Source organism: Takifugu rubripes, chromosome 16 (genome assembly GCF_901000725.2).
Source record: "Takifugu rubripes chromosome 16, fTakRub1.2, whole genome shotgun sequence".
Lineage (NCBI taxonomy): Eukaryota > Metazoa > Chordata > Actinopteri > Tetraodontiformes > Tetraodontidae > Takifugu > Takifugu rubripes.
The window spans coordinates 11,920,372-11,938,478 of record NC_042300.1 but is presented as its reverse complement, the minus strand read 5'-3'; the positions used below and the strand labels follow the sequence as shown (position 1 = coordinate 11,938,478).

The following is an 18,107-nucleotide window of genomic DNA, read 5'->3' as shown; positions in this document are numbered from 1 at the left end:
GTTACACACACAAATTAAACAAGGATGAATGATGTACCCAAGGCTAAATTATTCCCAAGGTTCTGCTCTGGTAACCGGCAGCTCGATTTCCATCTCTGCAGCAGAAACAGGTTGCAGACTTTATGTGCTATAGGCTCCTGTCGCAGATTCAAGTTTAATGTTCACGAAAAACACATTTGATTACTGCGTAATGCTGCATTCACGTGCATACTTCTCGTTAATGACGCTGATTTAATACATGGCTTAATATCCAAATTTATAGCAGTTTAATATGTTAACCAGTGCTAATTTACTGCATAAAAATAAATAAGATTATTATAAGCTTGGAGCTATTCCTCGATAGTAAATCATTTCCATGTCTCTTTCGAATCGGACTCTTTAACCACACCCTGCCATTAGAATTTAGTTCCCCCCAAACCTCAGAACTGTTTTAAACCTTTCATGTTTTTAGCTGTAGTGACATGCTTCACTAAATACATTATTGACTATTATTATTTATTTCCCATGATTACAGCGTCTCTTTTCATCTGCTACTGCCGTTGCCAACGGGAACGTTAATTGATCCCTCTTTTCTTGCGGAGAAGCAGCTCATAACTTTATCTTCATTAGTGTCACAAAGATAGAGCCTCATGCAATTTTAATACAGCCCTAAAAATAAAAGTGTTCTCTGAGCCTTCTTGGCCTAGATAGAGAAAACAAAAGGTTTTTAAAAGCTTTAACCCAGTCCAGTTGACAGAGAAAACTACCTTGGTTAACCCAATTTTCCGTTTGCATTTCAACATTCTCAACAATATTTGATCTTTTCTTCCTAATGCAGATTAAAAAAAACCCCCAAAAAACAGAAACCATGAAAAATCCATGATGAGAAAAGCCCTGAACATTGCAAGACGGCCACTTTTCCCGTGTATACCCACGACTTCTAAAAATTTTATAGTCTTTTGCAGGGCTCTTGCATTTTTTACTCTGTTATTGCATCAACTGGACTGGAAAATAAAATCCAGACAAAACTCGCTCCCCCAGCCTTTAAGGCCTCATCATCACAAGGACACAAGGTTTGTTTTCCACATTCCATTACTGGTGTGATTCAGCATGGAGAGTTAAAGGAGGACTATTTACCTCTGTGGCCAAGGCTGGTCCTGCAACAACAATCGAAATGCAGTGCAGCGTGGTATCCCTCCGCCTGCCCCACGGCACAGGTTGCCAGTTTGGTTACCGGATCAGGCAAAATGTCTACCTTTCTTCATTCCGTTTCATATTGCCATAATGGCCCTGCTAATGTTGGAGCTTTTTCCCACATCGTCTCAGGATTATGCCAGAGAAAGGGTCTCTGATGCATTGCTAATCTTAGCAATGACGAGTGGCCGTCTTTATTTCTCAATGTATTACCTAGGTAATTCGATGACTCACATTAGTGCGTGCTCTCTAAAGGAACATGAATAAGGTTATTCGACTGTAGAGAATATTTGAAATATCCATGCCAACACTGATTTGAATTCATTTACCGAAACTTAGCTGAATCTTACCTGTCCAGGAGAAAATGAGCAACTTAGGCGTCGGTCTTTTACGCTTTCAATTGTTACCATCTTTATATACAGACCCTTGTTTTTTCCTGACTTTGTCACGGCATACTTGGGAACCATAACGAGGCCTTTTATGTTTCGTATCGACATTGGTGAACTCGTAGCCGGGTGGTTCGGCCATAACTGGCAACCTGGATGCCGGAACGCATCGCCGGGGGGGGGGGGCAACAGACCGGAACACAAAATATTAGCGCCAACATTATTTACGGGCTGACTCGTTCGGAATGACAAGACTACTGTTGTCAGTGATACAAATATTTGAAATTAACATGATTCCTTAATGTCTGTGGACATATCTGGGCCGTTTTATAGTTGCTTACATGCTATTTCTGGCTTCAATTGTCCTCGTTGCTGAATAAAACTGGAAAAAAGAGAGGGGCTCCCTCTGATTAATTGAAAAGATATAAAAAATGTCATTAATAAATAAATGCAGAATAAAGCCTGCTTTTACTGTCTGGGGTCTACCAGTATTTCTACTAGACTCCCACACTCCACAGAATGAGATCAAATATTAACGATCCCGTGTGTTGTCATCATTAATATTTAGGTAGTTGGACAAATGAATGACATTTTTTAATACGAGGCTGTTCAGGAGCATCACCTTTGATATGCAGATGCTTCATGTATATTCAATAGTGTTGAATAAACCCAATGGCTGGATTTCAGTGGGATGATAACTGTTAATTTATGGACTGGTTTAGCACACAGCCATGTCCGCCTAAACCGCTCCTCCATTTCTGCTTTTGATTGTTTTAAGCATTTGAAGACTGCAGATCCCATAACGCTCTGGGACTTCGGTCCTTTCGGTATTCTGCTACATGCAGAAGTCAGCGGATCTGCTTCACCGGCAGTAGAAGCACTGATAGGGTGATTTATTCATCAGGGGTGACAAAGACCCATGCTGGGTTTCAGTGGAGCCACAGATAGCCCAAAATGCTTCAGTGGAGCCATCTTAAATCATCCTGTAGGCGCGGAGGAGGGTTGAAAGAGGGCGAAGCTGCAGAAAACTGATGTGGCAGCAACTTCAGCAACAGATTCCTTCAATGTAGGACTGAATAGGACTCAGAGTGGAGAGAAAAAACAATTTATAGTCTGCCACAATCCTAGTTTTATGAGAACATTTGTACTGTAAGCAACAAATCTGACCTTTAGGCTGCAGGAGGCATGACTCAACTAGACAGAAGCAAATGGGTTTCCCCAACCCACAAAACACACTGAACCCAGAGCTGAAGACGTTGAACTAATTCCAAACAAACTATTTAAGTGAAACTGCAGCAAAAGTGAAACCTCGACCCATTTGCAGCCATCACCTGCATAAAGACTCCATTAGCAGAGCACTCCGTGTCATGAAAACCAAGACGAGCAGTTTGTGTAGGAATAAGAAAAAAAGAGAAAAGAAATGGAGTTAGGCTGTCTTTCATCTGCAGCAGAGCACGCTTCTACACTCTGAAACAGCCACTCTGCCTGGCGCTCCCCTCCAGAAAACTGCAGATGAATGAAGGACTGCAGGATCTGGCCACGCCGATAGTCTTCAGTTAAAAACCAGAGCCGCCCACAGATGTCTTTAGCAGCCATTCAGCACAAGAGCAAACAAAAACAGCAGAGCTATGTCACATTATTGGGACACAGATTATTTAGTATGTATTATGCAACAGGAATCAGTTGTCTAGCAACAAGAAGAGATGGATTTTTACACTCAGAGACTGACAGACTGACAACCTTGGGCTCCATCTTTTCTCCTCACCTTAAAGGCTAAATGACTTGAGTCAGTTTCTAAAACACAGAATAAACACAGCGTGCTTTAATACCCTGCCACAGGAAAAAGTCTCTCATGTTTCTGTTAAAACCCGCCAAAAAACCCCGTAAACGTCGCCTGGTTATGAGGCAACTGCGCCATTAAAAGGTTCCTTGCAGCGTGCTGCATCGTAGCTTTAATCTGCTTCTCATGCTGAGAGGCCAAAGGAGCCAATGCGCTTTCTACTTTGAGCCTGATTTCTCCCCCCAAATGCAGTCCTGTGCAACACAGTGCACGTTGAGCACCACCTGCACTGACCCAGTTTGGCAGCAACACATTTCAACCTCATTTTCTCTGCTGCAGTAATTCTTCAGCCCAGTCAGGGGGAGCACGTGCGTGTGTGTGTGTCTGTGTGTGTGTGTGTGTGTCTGTGTGTGTGGGTGTGTGTGTGTTGTACAGCAAAAGTCCCATTATTCACTTCACAGATTCAAAAGCATGGTTTTGACTTACTTCCTGAACGTGGGTATGGATCCCTGTAAGGATCGCCCCGGAGACGTCCCTGACCCGTGGCTTTGTCCTGACAGCAGGCTGTCTGTCTCAAAGGAAAATATCCCATCACGGTCATCGGGAATGTCCAGGAACTCCCCATCGCTCCACACGGTCCCCAAACTATCCATTGACTGGTATTTGATCTCTATGGTAACGCTGGTCTGTGCACAGAACAACAGATGGCTATTATTCCTACAGGTGGATCTAATTTTTGTGACCATTAAAAGCAACTTATATATGAAATGACTGACCTTGTAGGCAGAATCTTCCAATGTGTCAAAATCTAAATAAATACCTTATGTCAATACACGTCACCCAAAGCGAGGATATGGTCCTCCGGGGAAATGATTGAAATAATGTCATAATGTGTGTCACCGAAAACCGGATGGAAACAGTCCAGGCAAACAAATTCAGCAATGCATTTAATTAAGGGGACAGTTGCAAATAAAAATGTCAGTCTGCACTGACTTGCTGCTCGTACATCCGGCCTTTCTACAGCACTTTCCTTCTGTTTTGCCACCAGTAGAACGCTGATATTAAAAGATTAGCATCAGAGTGAATGACAGAGCAGCTAACATCGTTACGCCAGAATGGCCAATTTATTGTCCTGACACAGTCAGGCCAGGAACAATACGTGTTTTTTTCCCTTTTCCTTTCATTTTCCTCTCCTTCTCTATGGGTTTTTCCTCCTCTTCCTCACAAGCTGAGTAGTTGGATTTGTTACTATGGCAACCACACCAGAGCAGCTGTAGGTAAAAGTGGTGTTGTGTTTAGTTTCACAACTGTCATCCCTCAGGGGGATGCATTAAAATTATAATAAAAGTGTGTGTGTGTGTGTGTGTGTGTGTGTGTATGTGTGTGTGTGTGTGTGTGTGTGAAAGAGAGAGCAAACCCTAAAGCACTCCCATGCTGTCTCCTCCTAAAACATCTCATCAGCACTGCCGGCTCCACCAACGTTCTGCACCCTGAGGTGTGTTGTAAATGCCTGCGCTCTGCCTCACGTGTCCTCTTCCTCTTTTATGCACTTACTGGTTTAACTCCATTAAAAAAAAAAACATCTTCTGGTCTCAGTCGAACTGTTATGAACGCACTCTTTAATCTGAAGTTTGGGAATCTCCACTGGTGTTGTTTCAGGACTTTAGCTCCCACATGTGCTCTTGTCTGTGATTAACTGACTTATTCGCAGCTCTAAAGGGCTTTGTTAAGTGGTGGGAAATGAAAACTCTGGCACCCTTTAGCTTTATTGTTTGGATTTTATCAAACCGGTCCTTTTTCATGTTTTGCGCATCGGTGGGTGTTTGGTCTTCAGCATCCAGAGGGCGACACAAGCTGTGCTCTCGTCTTCATGGATGGCGGTACGGAAACGTCCACTGAGGCCTATTTAAGCTCACAGGAGCTCAAACTGCTTTCTCAGATGTTGTGCCTGTAATTATCAGTTCTCTACAGCCAGCTTATTATCTCCATTTAGACTTAGCGAGGAGGCACCTGATGTCTAAAGGCTGTGCAGCAGGGGCAGCAGCCCACGTGACGGCGGTTTTACCTTTATTGACGTGTTGTTGTCATCGATGAGCGTGTCGGTCAGCAGTACATGTCCTTCCTCAGCCACCTTCTGAAGAACCATACAGAAGGTTCCCACGAGCCTGCGGGCCAAAAAGGGGGATCAATACATCGTATCCACTGTTTATGGCCGTGAAGTTTCTCTTTTGCTGCTCATCTGTTTTCGCTGACCGACTGGGCTCATTTGAACTCATTTAGAGTAATAAAGATTTTCATTTCCTGCACCAGTGTGTCAATATGAGTGTGTGTGTGTTGCTCTATTAAGAGGTGCCTGTGTGTGTTCCTGTTGTGTTAATAGTGTAAGTCCTTAACGTTATGAGGCACTTCCTCATGAAGGAAAAAAGTGAATTATGAAGAATGTTGAGCTGTGTAAGTTTGCTCCCTCTGTGAGTTTGCATGAGTATAAAGCATTTCACTGAACTAAGCTGAAGGCTTTAGGAGCTTTATTGTGGCTTTAACAAAGAATATAGATAACAATGGGGCCAAGAATGCACCGTGCATTACAATTAGTCCAAACCATCTTCTAAACCTTCTGCAAAGCAGTGCAGTACTTTAGCTTTACCTTTGTTGATTCAAAAGGGGACAAGAGAATTTAATAAAACACCCAATTTCACATGGTTAAAAAAAAAAACAGAATTAGCCAAAATGCTAGTTTTCATCTGCAGTCGTCTGGCCACGATGTTAAAAGCAACAAAATACAAAGATGGTGCAAAAGAAGTGCAAAGAAAAGCGCTGTTGTATTTACAGTAACTGATTTACAGTAACTGCGAGGACCTCCCCAGCAAAAGAGAAAATGCTCTTCAGCAGAAAGACACCAAGCACAGTTCCCATTCAGCCGGCTAATTAAAGCTTGTGAATAATTGAGATGGTTTCCCTCCAAAATGGTGAATTGCTCCGACAGCAGTCAGAAATGCAGAGCGCGTCACGGCGGTACGCAGCAAACATGCACGCCAGGCCGCCGCCGGGCCGGACGGAGAGATCAGGGATCCGATCCCTTCAATAAAAAGGTGAGCGTTAGATATGAATGATCAAGCCCCAAGACCCAACACAGTTCAGCGTGTTCATAAGTTCCCGGTCCAAGAACCGTGGTTTGGTTTCTGCCTCTTTTAATAATAAATCACTCCTGCCTGGCTGTTCCTCGGGATAAACATCTTCTTGGTGCAGTGAGATTTAACTGTGCTTCTTTTAAGGATTTTCACCATTCCTCTTCTTTTATCTCTGAACCACTCTTTTTGTTATTTAACCTTGGGGGAGATGAAAGAAAGCACCTGAAAATCTGAAGACTGGGAGGAGAAGTTGGTCTAACTCTGTGCAGCTGAAGAGAAGAGAATAAACCACCACAGGACTTTATTGATTTGGATCAATATGTCCACTATTAGGGTACTTAATGGGACAAAATGGTCAATCATCTCCATTCAGCCAGCGGAGCACCCCTACGAGTGTTGAATTATTGAGCTGGGCAGAGCCGATCGTGTTCTGGATCACTTTTTAGTACTTCTAAAGGTGGCATTTATTATTGATCCAAGTCCTGAAAACAACATCCTTTCATCTGCTTTATAATTTAGAGCTCACCTCCCTTTCAGTTCTCTCCCCCAACTTTCTTTACATCACAAATCCAGACAGATGGACCATAATGAAAAAGCCGCACAGAGGTTTTGGTTGGTTATCTTTAAGCCTTTATTAACCACACTATAAACTATAACATGATTACTATACAAATGAGGACACGAGGGGGGGAAAGGACGATATTTCATATTCATGCAGCGTCCCGAGGAGCTCCCAGGCCAGCAGGGAGACAGAGTCCCTCCAGTGTGTCCTTGCTCTCCTCCCAGACTCCTCCGCTTTTCAAACCTCTGCAACAATGCGGGGACTGATTTCTATGTTCTTCAGTTTCCTGCATCCTGCTCTTCCCACCCGCATTAGCGTGATGCTGGCCTGGGTAACTGGCTCCGGAGAAGGCCCGTGGCGTTCTGGAGCTCCAGAACGCTTCAGCTGCAGTCCAGTTTCCTACCTGCCCACATTAGAGCGACGCTGGGCAGGACATCAGAAAACCTGGAGGCCTGGAAAACCTCACCTGGGATGCATCCAGGAGGCAATCCTAGTCAGATAACTGAGCCAGCTCATCTGGCTCCTCCCGAGCAGCTCTGCTCTGACACTCCCCCCCCCAACACATCTGGCTGAAGGGAACTTATTTCAGCCGCTTGTATCTACGATCTGGTCCTTTCGGCCACTGCCCGAAGCTGCATTTATCAACATGCATGTGCTCTGTGGGTGCTACAGAGGCACCGACGGCGTAAAAAGATGAAAACTAAAAGGTGCAGGTAGAGACGGCCGTCGACCCGAGAGAGCAGACGGACTGAGCAGAAAACCCCGGTTATATTCCCATTCAAAGAATCGCCTGATGTTCTTCACTGACCCCAGATTGAGTCAGTAAAACCATCTCTTACCTACTCAGTAGCACACACGCACACACACACACACACACACACACACACTCACACACACAATCTCTTAGCCGCCGGGGAAAAGAGCTAATAAAATGCGGTCTGCACCGAGAGCGGAGAACCGGGCGCATCATTGCTTCCTCCTCGTGTTGCGGTAATACGAGCCCACTTGTGGTCGCTGGGTGTGACACAGCGTGATGCTCCTGGCATTGATGGAGCAGATCAGGTCTCCACGGCACCAGCGCTGTCCTGTGGCTGGAATGCGCGGAAAGGATGCGACCCAATACACACAAGCTTCAGCTCACTTTTCCTTGGTACCTGCTAAAATTTGGTGGGGTTTTTGGTGAATATCTGCACGTTCTCGCGTGCGCTAAAGTAAACCTTGAAGCAATGATTGATTGATTTAATTGTTTTCAACCCTCAAAATTGCATCTGTCCCCTGGAGAATAATGACGCCTGTAATGATTGTGTTGGTCTAACGGATCATTGTGGACTCGTTTCAGCGTGCACCCCAGTGGGAGAGTGACCCAGAGGCGCAGCGAGATGGATCCATGGCTGATTTTACTTAAATGTGATCACGCCACAACTGTCAGTAGCAGACAGTCACACAGATTAAATATCAGGACGGCAATACACACACACACAGACACACACACATATACAAGGTGACAAGCAGGACAAATTGTAGGGGCACCACGACATGTCCAGTCCAGACACATTAATGAATAATCCAGTGAGAGGCAGCAGCTGTAATCTTACAAGCATCCTCTAATGGTCTTTTCAGATTCAGACCCCCTAAAGAAGAATCCATCCAGTGAAAAATTAGGGCCACAATCACCCTGGCAATGAATACAGCAGCTATAAGCGGGCCAGAACTCCCTTTCCGGAGGACTGGATGTTTTCTGCGTTGACATCATACCTGATTTTAATGCTCTGATTAACAGTGATGCAAATGTGGCCATTGGTCCGGTGCTAATGCTGTTTCACTAGCTCCGCCCCCATGGTTACAGTAATTACACTCTCAGCAGATGCCAACACATCCCTGTTCATCTGGGCCTGGCCTTACCTGTTGGAAAAGACCTTGCTGTAATTGTACACTTGGATCTCCAGAATCTCATTTTCATCCAGCCTGCTGGCTATAGGCCACCGAAACACCTACAATTAAAAGAAACACAATGTATGATTACTTAATGGAACCAACTCGCTGCATTTTAGGGATATAATGGTTAGCATCGGCTCAACATCGGCCAAAACACATATTTCCCCTGAACACAATGAGAGGAGTCATATGTAGTTACTCCAGTACGGTGCTAAAAACCCACCCTTGATGACAGTGAATGATAATTATTGATGAATAATCAGGATGAGGTTTATAAATGATATTTGCCGGTCAGAGCGGGCCTTGAAGCCGTGTGTTTATTTGGGATCCTGAAGATCACTCGCACTCTTCCAGGTCACGGTTGAGTGACATCAACTGGGATTTTAAAACCGGCGGCTTGAAGTGCACCAGAGACCGTGAACGGCTTCACGACCACGGCGTTGCTCTAAATATGCTGCTCATTAAAGTGTCCCTGAGCCTGAAGAATCAATCATCGTGTCGCTCCAAAGGGAGTAAAAGTAAAGGTTTGATACCTGTGCTTTATTTTTGACCTTAAATGTCTCTGGGTGATGTACAGCCTCGCCTACAAATATTGGAAAGTGCTTCTTTGTTTCCTGGCATCAGGCGAGGACAGATCTGAGCGCGTCCTCGACAATGACATGGTGAGAGGGGAAGCTCAAAGGAGAAGCCCCCGCCCTTTATTTTCTCTGTAATCTTTCAAGGTGGCTGATTTCACATGGCCTTTACTGCAAAATGGACGCGAGCGCTGTTGGGTTTCAGCATAATTGACCTCGGGGTGTTTTTATTGATTGACTGGTTGGGAGCTGAGTACTTTTGTTTTTCTGGTGTTAACATCAAGACCAGAGAGATCTGGACAGCAGCACACCGAAAATCTCATAATCCGTGCCTCATTAATTTGGAATTACAGCTAATCTTAGTGGGGGGTGCCGAAGTCCTTCCAGAATCTTCAGAGACAGGATTATTCGTTAGCAATAAAGGCGGGTTTCCCCTCCTTTCCTAGCTGTTCTGATTAATGACGCGATGAGGTCCGATCCAGGAGCCAGTCTGTCCTGGTTGAGCCCTCTCTTTATTCTACCAAGCGTGTTGGGTGAAAGGCTGAAGTGATTTAAAATTCATTTGCCCCCTGCTGATCTGGGCCGCACACGGCGCAACGCATCGCCGAGCGACCGGGCGGGCGATCCGTCAGGACCCTCCTATTACCGGATCCTGCCGCGCGCACCTGCTTCTGTTGGACCTGCCTGTCAAGGACGTGTCCACGTGCGACGGCGTGTCAGTGCGACGCGGTATTAACGCATCACTCTGCCGCCCTGAGGCCCTGCGGTGTCTCCTGACCTCAACCAGACGCCACCGCGGCTCACGCGTCCCTCCTCTGCCGGAGGCTGCACGTGTGACATAAAGAGTGTGACAGCATCAATATAAATATATTACATAATCCAGTTCAGTTTTGGGGGTCAAATCTGTTTGTTTTTTTAAGTGGACGTTGGCTGGAGAAACAACACGCATCCATGGAGAGATAAAATGAACTAATTCACGCACTTCATGCAAACGCACACTGTAACATATCCATTTGTTTTCCATCGACAAACAAATGCTAAATATGCTAAATGTGAGTCATGAGTCAAATGAAATGTTGTGTTGTGCAATCCGTATTGCTCATGGCTCAATTTGATGGTGGGTGAGCTGAGCCAAGATCGCGGCTAACAGCGGCACCTCCAGTCATCTACAATAAAATCTCCCCGAGAGAGGGGGAGGGGAGAGGCCCCAGCGTGGCATCAATGTTGCATGGATGACGGCGCGCGGTGGTAATGGAGAAAATGACGCCTAATATAACCATAGTGCTACATACGTACGCGGTGCTTTACAGCTAATGATGTGTTTTCACTCTCCGGCTCTGGAGAGAGCAGACGGCAGGGTGAATTCCTCCAGAGTGGGATAACAAACAAACAAAACAAGCAAACAAACAAACAAACAGTATCTCCTGCCTGTATTACAGATCCAGACGTACACTCTTGCAGCGGGCAACGCCCCTGCAGCGGTTACGGTGGTTCTGGTGCTCGGGGATCCATTTAGTTTGTAATAGTTCTGTCTGCTGATATTCTGCGACTGTTGTCTTGTGTGTTCATATAAGCAGAGCTGTTTCTCAGCGGCACATTGCTGCAGTTGGTTAGTATGATCTCCTCTCAGCAGGAAGTGCAGGAACTGTAGGTACAGTTGCGGGATGCTGGGTCAGACTGAGAGCGAGGTGACGCTACTTTTACGCCGGTTACACCCGGCTTGACCCTGTAACCCTCCGTTCTTTGATACGCCGATTAGTCATGTGAAAAGGTCCGATCTCAGGAACAGGAAGCAGCCAATCAGAGGAGGCAGAGGCTCAGCTGTCGACAGCGGTCGCCGCTGTGATCCGGCGCCGCGCGTTGTGGTCGGCAGATGGACCATGGGGTCGGCCTCGCTTTCCATTCCCTGCCGCCCTTTTGATGTCTCTGGACCGTTGCCATGGACACGGCGGCTGAAAACACATTTGCGATTAATTATGAAAATCGTCTTCCTTCTCTGGCACTTGAACTTCAGGCGTTGGCCTCTTTGCTCGGGTTCTGCGTCACGTGTAGAAGCATTAAGAGGCGAGGGAGGGCGCTCAAAGGAACGGCGTCAGCCGCTGCTCCATGGCGACAGACCGCTGGACAGTCCAAGAGAAAATCCACCTCTGTCTCGACAAATAATCCAACACTGGACTTTGCCTGCAGGCATGCTGCACCACCTTCATTCACCTGATTTTCCACCAACACATTTTTGTTCCGGTCTGACTTTGATTTTAGTTCTGTGACTGTCGGAAGCCTTGAGCCTTTGTTCAATTATTAAACCAGCCCCAAAAGACGCGAGTGCTGCTGTACCCTGGCTTTTTGTTCTTCGACCCATCAGAGTACTGGTTTTGAAATCTTCTTTTTTGGTTTCATCTGGCCTTGAAAACCACAGTTTTTCAAGGTATTTTACAAAAGTAACAGAACATTATTTACCAGGATGAAGAAATAGATATATAAACACTAAAATAGAGTTAGTTTGTGTGTATAAGCGATAAAAGATGGTGGCTCATTGATTTAGTACCAAACACCAACTCCCCATGATTAAATGTAAGTCATTATTTTCTGTATTTCTCTCCTGAAGCTGCTGAACTCCTCTTTCTGCTTTGATTTCATCATCCTTTTCGGAGCAGGTGTCTCACATCAAAGTGCTTTTTCCTCCTGACTGTCCTGAATCTGCTGCCGTCTCTCCTGAGCGAACAGCAGAGCCGCCAAAGGACCACGGCTACATTTACTGATGCAGTATAACAGCTTAATTAACTCGCCTGGCTGGAAATGATATCCCTTCCAGTTCCTCCAGATACCTTCACCGCCTCTACAGGACTCAAAACGTGCGCGTGTCCGTACAAAACACGATCTGATAAACTCAATCTGGTTCAATTCACAACCCGCATGTCCACTTCAGCTTGATCTCACTCTATGGGGGTGCAGCTAAACCAGCACTGGCGTGAAAGGACCAGATGGTGCAGATGTAACCACCTCTGCAGCATGAACGGACCTCAACGGCAGATTAAAAACCCATCTTGCTGTGAGAGTCTGCCCGGTCGCTGACCGGTTTCTGCCCACTCTGGGTGCTGGGTTTGGGTTAGCCTCTCTTTTTGTAGTGAAATGTCTCCAGACAGAACGTGCTCTCCTTCATTAGCTTCTTTATTTCTGCTTTTTGCCCTGGAACAAAGTTGTGCATTGGGATGCTTTTAACCCCAGCCTTTTGGTTTGAATGCTTAGAACTCTGTTACTTATTCATTTCTGTGTATTTGATCTTTTTCCCTCTTAAGATACAAGAACCCCGCCTGCAGGTCATGTTTGCTGCTTTAATGCGCTTTCATTGATCCAAGGTAACTTCATTTTGGACATGACTACATGCTGCACTAAGATGACTGTTCGTCACACTGTGTGATTGATTTCTGTTCCAGGTTTGGTGCATCGGCGCCACTCCGATGGGGGGAAATCCTTAAAGCAAAGCAGCTACATGCCGCTGCGCATGAAAGCGCAGGAAAAGGCAAACAGAAGCTTGTATTCTCCTCAGAGATCACAACAGTGTCAAATTATGCAGCCAAAGAAATCACAGTTTGTTCCCAGAGAGCTGTGCTAATCCCCCCGTCACATTAGAGGTCCGTGCTCATTTTAGCTCCTCCGCCGTCAGACAGCGTGCACAGATAATATTCTGCACAGGTCATCATTTATTTAACATCCTAGAGATGGGGAAAGCACCTCCCTGGAGCAGCCCCGTAGCTTAAAAATGGTGGAAATGGGGTGTATTTATAGCCTCGCCGATTGTCAGCTTGTGTTTCTCGTGTTTAATTACAGCCTCACCTCGTCTAAATAAAACTTCTAAATAAATATGGTTGCTGGTTGAACTTAAAGCTACTGTTTACCTGCAGCTTCACGTCTTTTCGTGAATATCAATCACGAAAGATTGTGAGTTTCCTGACGATTCTTGAACCTTTAACGCCAAAAAGTGACGTTTGCTAAGACTCCATCTTTGTTTTTATCTCAAGCAAAGTGTCAACAAACATTATGCTGATGCTGTTTCTCTAAATTATGGAATTTCATCCTGTGCTGAAAGGGCTGTTTTAAAGCCGCGAGTGTTTCTGCATATGTGCAAAAGAAAAGTTGTGGTGAGCAGCGCTTGGATCCGGAGGGAGTTGTGTGAAGTTCGAAAAATTGCCCGCAGTCACGTCAGTTAGAGGCTGAAAACTCCGAGTAAGATATTTTTTTTGTGAGAGACAGAAATAAGAGATCTAATAAACTAGGGTCTCTTCTTCATCTCTACCTGAAGGTAAAGGAGCTTAAGCAGATCTTCATCCTACACAATACTCCCAACCTTTGTCATCTTTTCTCTCGGCTTTTCATTTGGATCCAAATCCTCTTCAAATGTTGATCAAATAAGTAGAGTAAAATAAAACTAAAGCAGGAAATTCCCTGAAAGATTCAAGATTCCATCTTTAGAAAGTCAGGCTGCTGCTGCTGCTGAAGCTCATTCGCATATACACTTTTTAAGCCTACGACACCAAATGAATTCTGGAAATGGTCGAGGACTTCCACTACTTTTCACCACTAAGCAGCTACTAAAAGGGCTGCTGTTGCACTTCACTAGCAACATCAGCGCCGGGACTCAGCTCCCAAGGCTCAGGGGTGGAGTTCAGCTCAAAATAGCTGTCAATCATCTGTCGAGTTCTGAGGCCATGATAAAAACAGTTCCCTGCAGTCTTGTTAAAGTGAGAAGAATCCATTTGTGATCAGAGGAAGAGGAAGGTGCTCTGACACATTTGTAGCTAATGAAATGTTAACACGGCGGCACAGGTTTCGTTTTTGGATTTTTGAAGCTGAGCCTCTCGTGCATTCAATCCCCACGGCTTCACCCGCCCCACAACCGTTCCCTCGACCTTGTCCGCGTGGTTCACAGGCCTCGCCGTCGCCACTGCACAAGAACAAATATCAGTTATGATTCTCTCACTGGCCGCCTCGCTCGTTCCCACCCACGTGCGCTGTCTGCCGTCGCTGCAGCCAAAAGGCTTGCAGGCCTCCGGTCACATCTGAACAGTGATGGAAATGTCCTCGCTCGTGCTGCAGCTAAAACTCAAGACCCACCACGGAATGAATAATGAATACTTGATCAAGTCTTCAGACATATGAGTTCAAAGCGTCGTTCTCATACGCGTATAACGCGGGCGATGCTAATGCCCCTCCACTCCAGGGGTTGCACTGACAGCCTACTGAACCATGCAAATGCTCCACTGCTGACGATGAAGATGAGGGAGCGCTGTGAGGAAGCGTCTGGACGTGAGGGTGGCTGTGTGTTATCTACCAGCAACACAGCACACACACACAGGAAACACTGGCACAACAATTATCCTGGAGGAAGTGTGGACACCATTGATGCTGAGTGATGCTAACGACCTCTCCAGCACCACAGGACCGTCGGGTGAGGCTGGCAAGGTTCTGAAGCCATTACGGTCGGCTTGTTTTATCGTCTTGTTCTGAAAATTCATCATTCAACAACAAACACGGGGGGTTTTTTTTAACGTAGGAACGACGTGCGAATACAAAATGATTCAAAGTCTCTTGATTAGACTGGAAACATAAAACCTTTTCAGCAAAGGAAGCTGCTGTGAGAACAGCAACGGACCCCCCCCCCCTCCACACACACACACACACACACACACACATTCTTGAACAAGCAGCTCAGAAAAACAACAAAAAGGTTCTAAACCCTCTCCTGGGGAGGGGTGTGTTTGAGGCTCCCTTGTTTTGATTGTAATCTTCAATTCTGGCTTTATCGCTGGTCCAATTATTATTTTACCCCACTGTGTGTGGATTTTCCTCCGACGTGTCTCTCTTCTTCCCTCAACCCTCGTTGGTTTCAACTGATACCCCCCCCCCCCCCCCCCCTCCATCCAGTCACATCTTGGATTTAAATCCGTCGTGACACCTCTTCACAGGAAACATTTCCCATGACGCCTACGGCTTCACTGAAAGAGCTTCTGAAACCAGCAACTCCAACGTCACCGAGACCCCGACGACCCGCGGCGCCGTGGGCCCTTTAGTTTATGCTGCAGAGAACATGGAGTCCAGCTGAACTGCAGCAGAGACGGCGTCCAGCGCCACGTGTGGCTGGAGGCCGCCAGCCCCGCCCTCCAGACGCTGATGGGCCACCACGGAGCAGTAGAATGCCATTAGGGAGATGATTAGGTGATGAGATGGGATCCTTGGCTGGTGGAATTACCAGCTGGAATGAGGTTCTGCTGTATTATCCTGCAATCTTCTATCTGGATAAATGGACTCTTGGTGATTCCGCACCTCATTTCATGTGCGAGCGCCTAATTAAACAGAATTCTGACACTCTGAATAACAGCAGCGCTTCTTTCTTTAGCAGAGGAGGCGGCAAAAACCCAGAGCAGATGAGAGCCATCCACACCATCAACACAGTTAGGATTTACTAACCTACTGGACGTTTGTTCTACTGTTGAGGTGGCTGCATGATTAAAATAATGATAATAATAATAATAATTTAAAAAACACCCATTACCTGCTTGCCATTACCTGTTGGGTAAATATTGACCCACTGCCAGGCTGATTAACAAAGCTGCAGCCTGCTGCTTATCGTGCAAGAGCGGCGTAAGCGGACACGTATTTGCGGAGCCGCCATAACCACGAGTGAGCGCATGACAGAGGAAATGAAAACACTCGCCTCATTAAAGTGGGCCACCTCCTCGCAGTTCTCCGCCACGCGGCTGTAGAAGGGCAGACCTGCCAATTAGAGAGATCAAACACAGATGTTCAACGGGATTTCATTTCAATGAAATGGACAGGAAAAGAGGAAACGCGCGCTCGATCGATGAATGGCGCCCAAAACAATCAAATATCATTGCAGAAATGACCTCCAAACCCATTTTAGGGAAATTCTGGAGTGATAAAAGACCTCAGATCACCTGGTCTCCGTAATTCTTTGCTGTATCGTGTTTAAATGTTGAGTTTGACACATAAGGAACAGGGTATATGTTTGCTGTCATAAAGGAGCAGTTAACTTCCATCAAATGTGAGAACGCTCTAATTCAGTGATTCTCTCCAAAATCAGAGGAGGCAAGCAGCGGTGCTTTGGTCAGGAAGTAGATCCACTCATGCGTGCCGCAGCCGCGCTCACCTGCTCCCTGACGCTCACGAACGGTGTCCGACTACTGTGTTTGCTTTAAGGGTTGGAGGTTTTGCTGATTACTGATGTTTATTTGAGCGCGAGGACCCATCTGACACCGTCGCCTAGGCGACTATAAATATGTAATGGAAATGAAAGCCGCAGTTTGGCTGTGAAGACAGTAATAGGAAAATTCCCATTAACCCACTTCCTGGCCTCAGCGTGCTTTTATTTATTTTAAAAAAAAGAAAGAAAATAAACAGCATTTCACATCAGGAACGGAGACCCAGAGCCAACGTGCCTCCTACGTTATTCAAACAACTCAGACAGAGGTTTAGAAAAGCAGATCATGCGAAACTTATGTAAGGTGCTTCACGCCAAACTGAAACAACACTGAGTCACCCCCCCCACCCCCCCAATGCCTTTCTGTGACCTCGGGCGGAAACGGGGAGAGGCAACGCAATGGAGGACGAGCGTGAGCGGCGGCAGCAGGGAGCGGGACTGACCTGGACCCGTTTAGTCGACAGAAATCAGAGGAAATAGATCCAAAACGCTGGACGGATCAAGAGCTTTGATAAAGGATAGGTGGTGGATTAAGGGGCTGAGCAAGAGAGGCTGGCTGTGCTAGACTGCCTCAGCATCGGGACGTTTCATTTCTAGCTTAATACCATGGCATGTGTGGGATCTGGCAGCGAAGGCCAGGGGCGGCGAGATGGGGTGTCATTCTCTGATAAAGCCTAGAACAGCGGCTGAAGGAATCATCAGAGACTCGCTGTGAAATCCATTATAAAGAAAACTTTATTCATGATCCGAATGTCTGATAACGATGCTTCAAAGCTTCCGGACGGGCAGCTGCAAACTCATCTTCGCTGCTTTTTACAGGCGAGCCGCGCTAATATTTCGGTTCAGCGCTGTGTGCTGGTGTGTCGGATAGGTTCGGGGGCCGGGGCGTCCTCTCAGACCACTTCCTCCCCAGACAGGAAGTTGCACACAGGATGAGTTAATGAAAGACAGCTTGGAAAGAAAAACATGACTCAAAAGAGGGGCAGAAAACAGGAAGCCACTTTTCAATTAGAACATGAAACACGCGAATAAACTTTCACCTTAATAAACCCCCCCAATTCCTGATTTTATCCTAAAAACACAACAGTTTTCCTTTGGTTATGGATGCACAAGTATGGATTCGTATTTTTTCAATCTAAGAGGTCATATTGAAGGTCACGACGAACAATTAAAGATTGTTTTGATTTATTGATCGTCGATGGGCTGCGTGTGTTTGTGCGTGTGTGTTTTGCCTCCTTTACCTTGAATTTGTTGAGTCCAGGTCATTTCTGTGGTGCCTGAGGACAGCACTCGGTATATTTACACATGCTAGAGGATATCTAGTTCTAGTTCTACATGTCCAATCACAGAAA

At 46.0% G+C, this 18,107-nt stretch overlaps 1 protein-coding gene across 13 annotated transcripts in view; it reads right to left on the bottom strand.

Moving 5' to 3' along the window:
- The window catches only part of otofa (otoferlin a), a 36,720-nt gene that overhangs the window by 17,657 nt on the left and 956 nt on the right, over positions 1–18,107 (bottom strand). For 12 of the 13 annotated variants that reach the window (XM_029849670.1, XM_029849673.1, XM_029849675.1 and 9 more), the window contains exons 2-5: positions 16,252–16,310; positions 8,932–9,020; positions 5,405–5,504; positions 3,826–4,025 (exon numbers count right to left, since the gene is read on the bottom strand). In XM_029849670.1, coding sequence (XP_029705530.1) covers positions 3,826–4,025; positions 5,405–5,504; positions 8,932–9,020; positions 16,252–16,310 — 448 coding nt within the window. Of the gene's footprint in view, positions 1–1,523; positions 1,692–3,825; positions 4,026–5,404; positions 5,505–8,931; positions 9,021–16,251; positions 16,311–18,107 lie in introns of those variants that run through there. The other variant, XM_029849677.1, reaches the window with a different exon arrangement.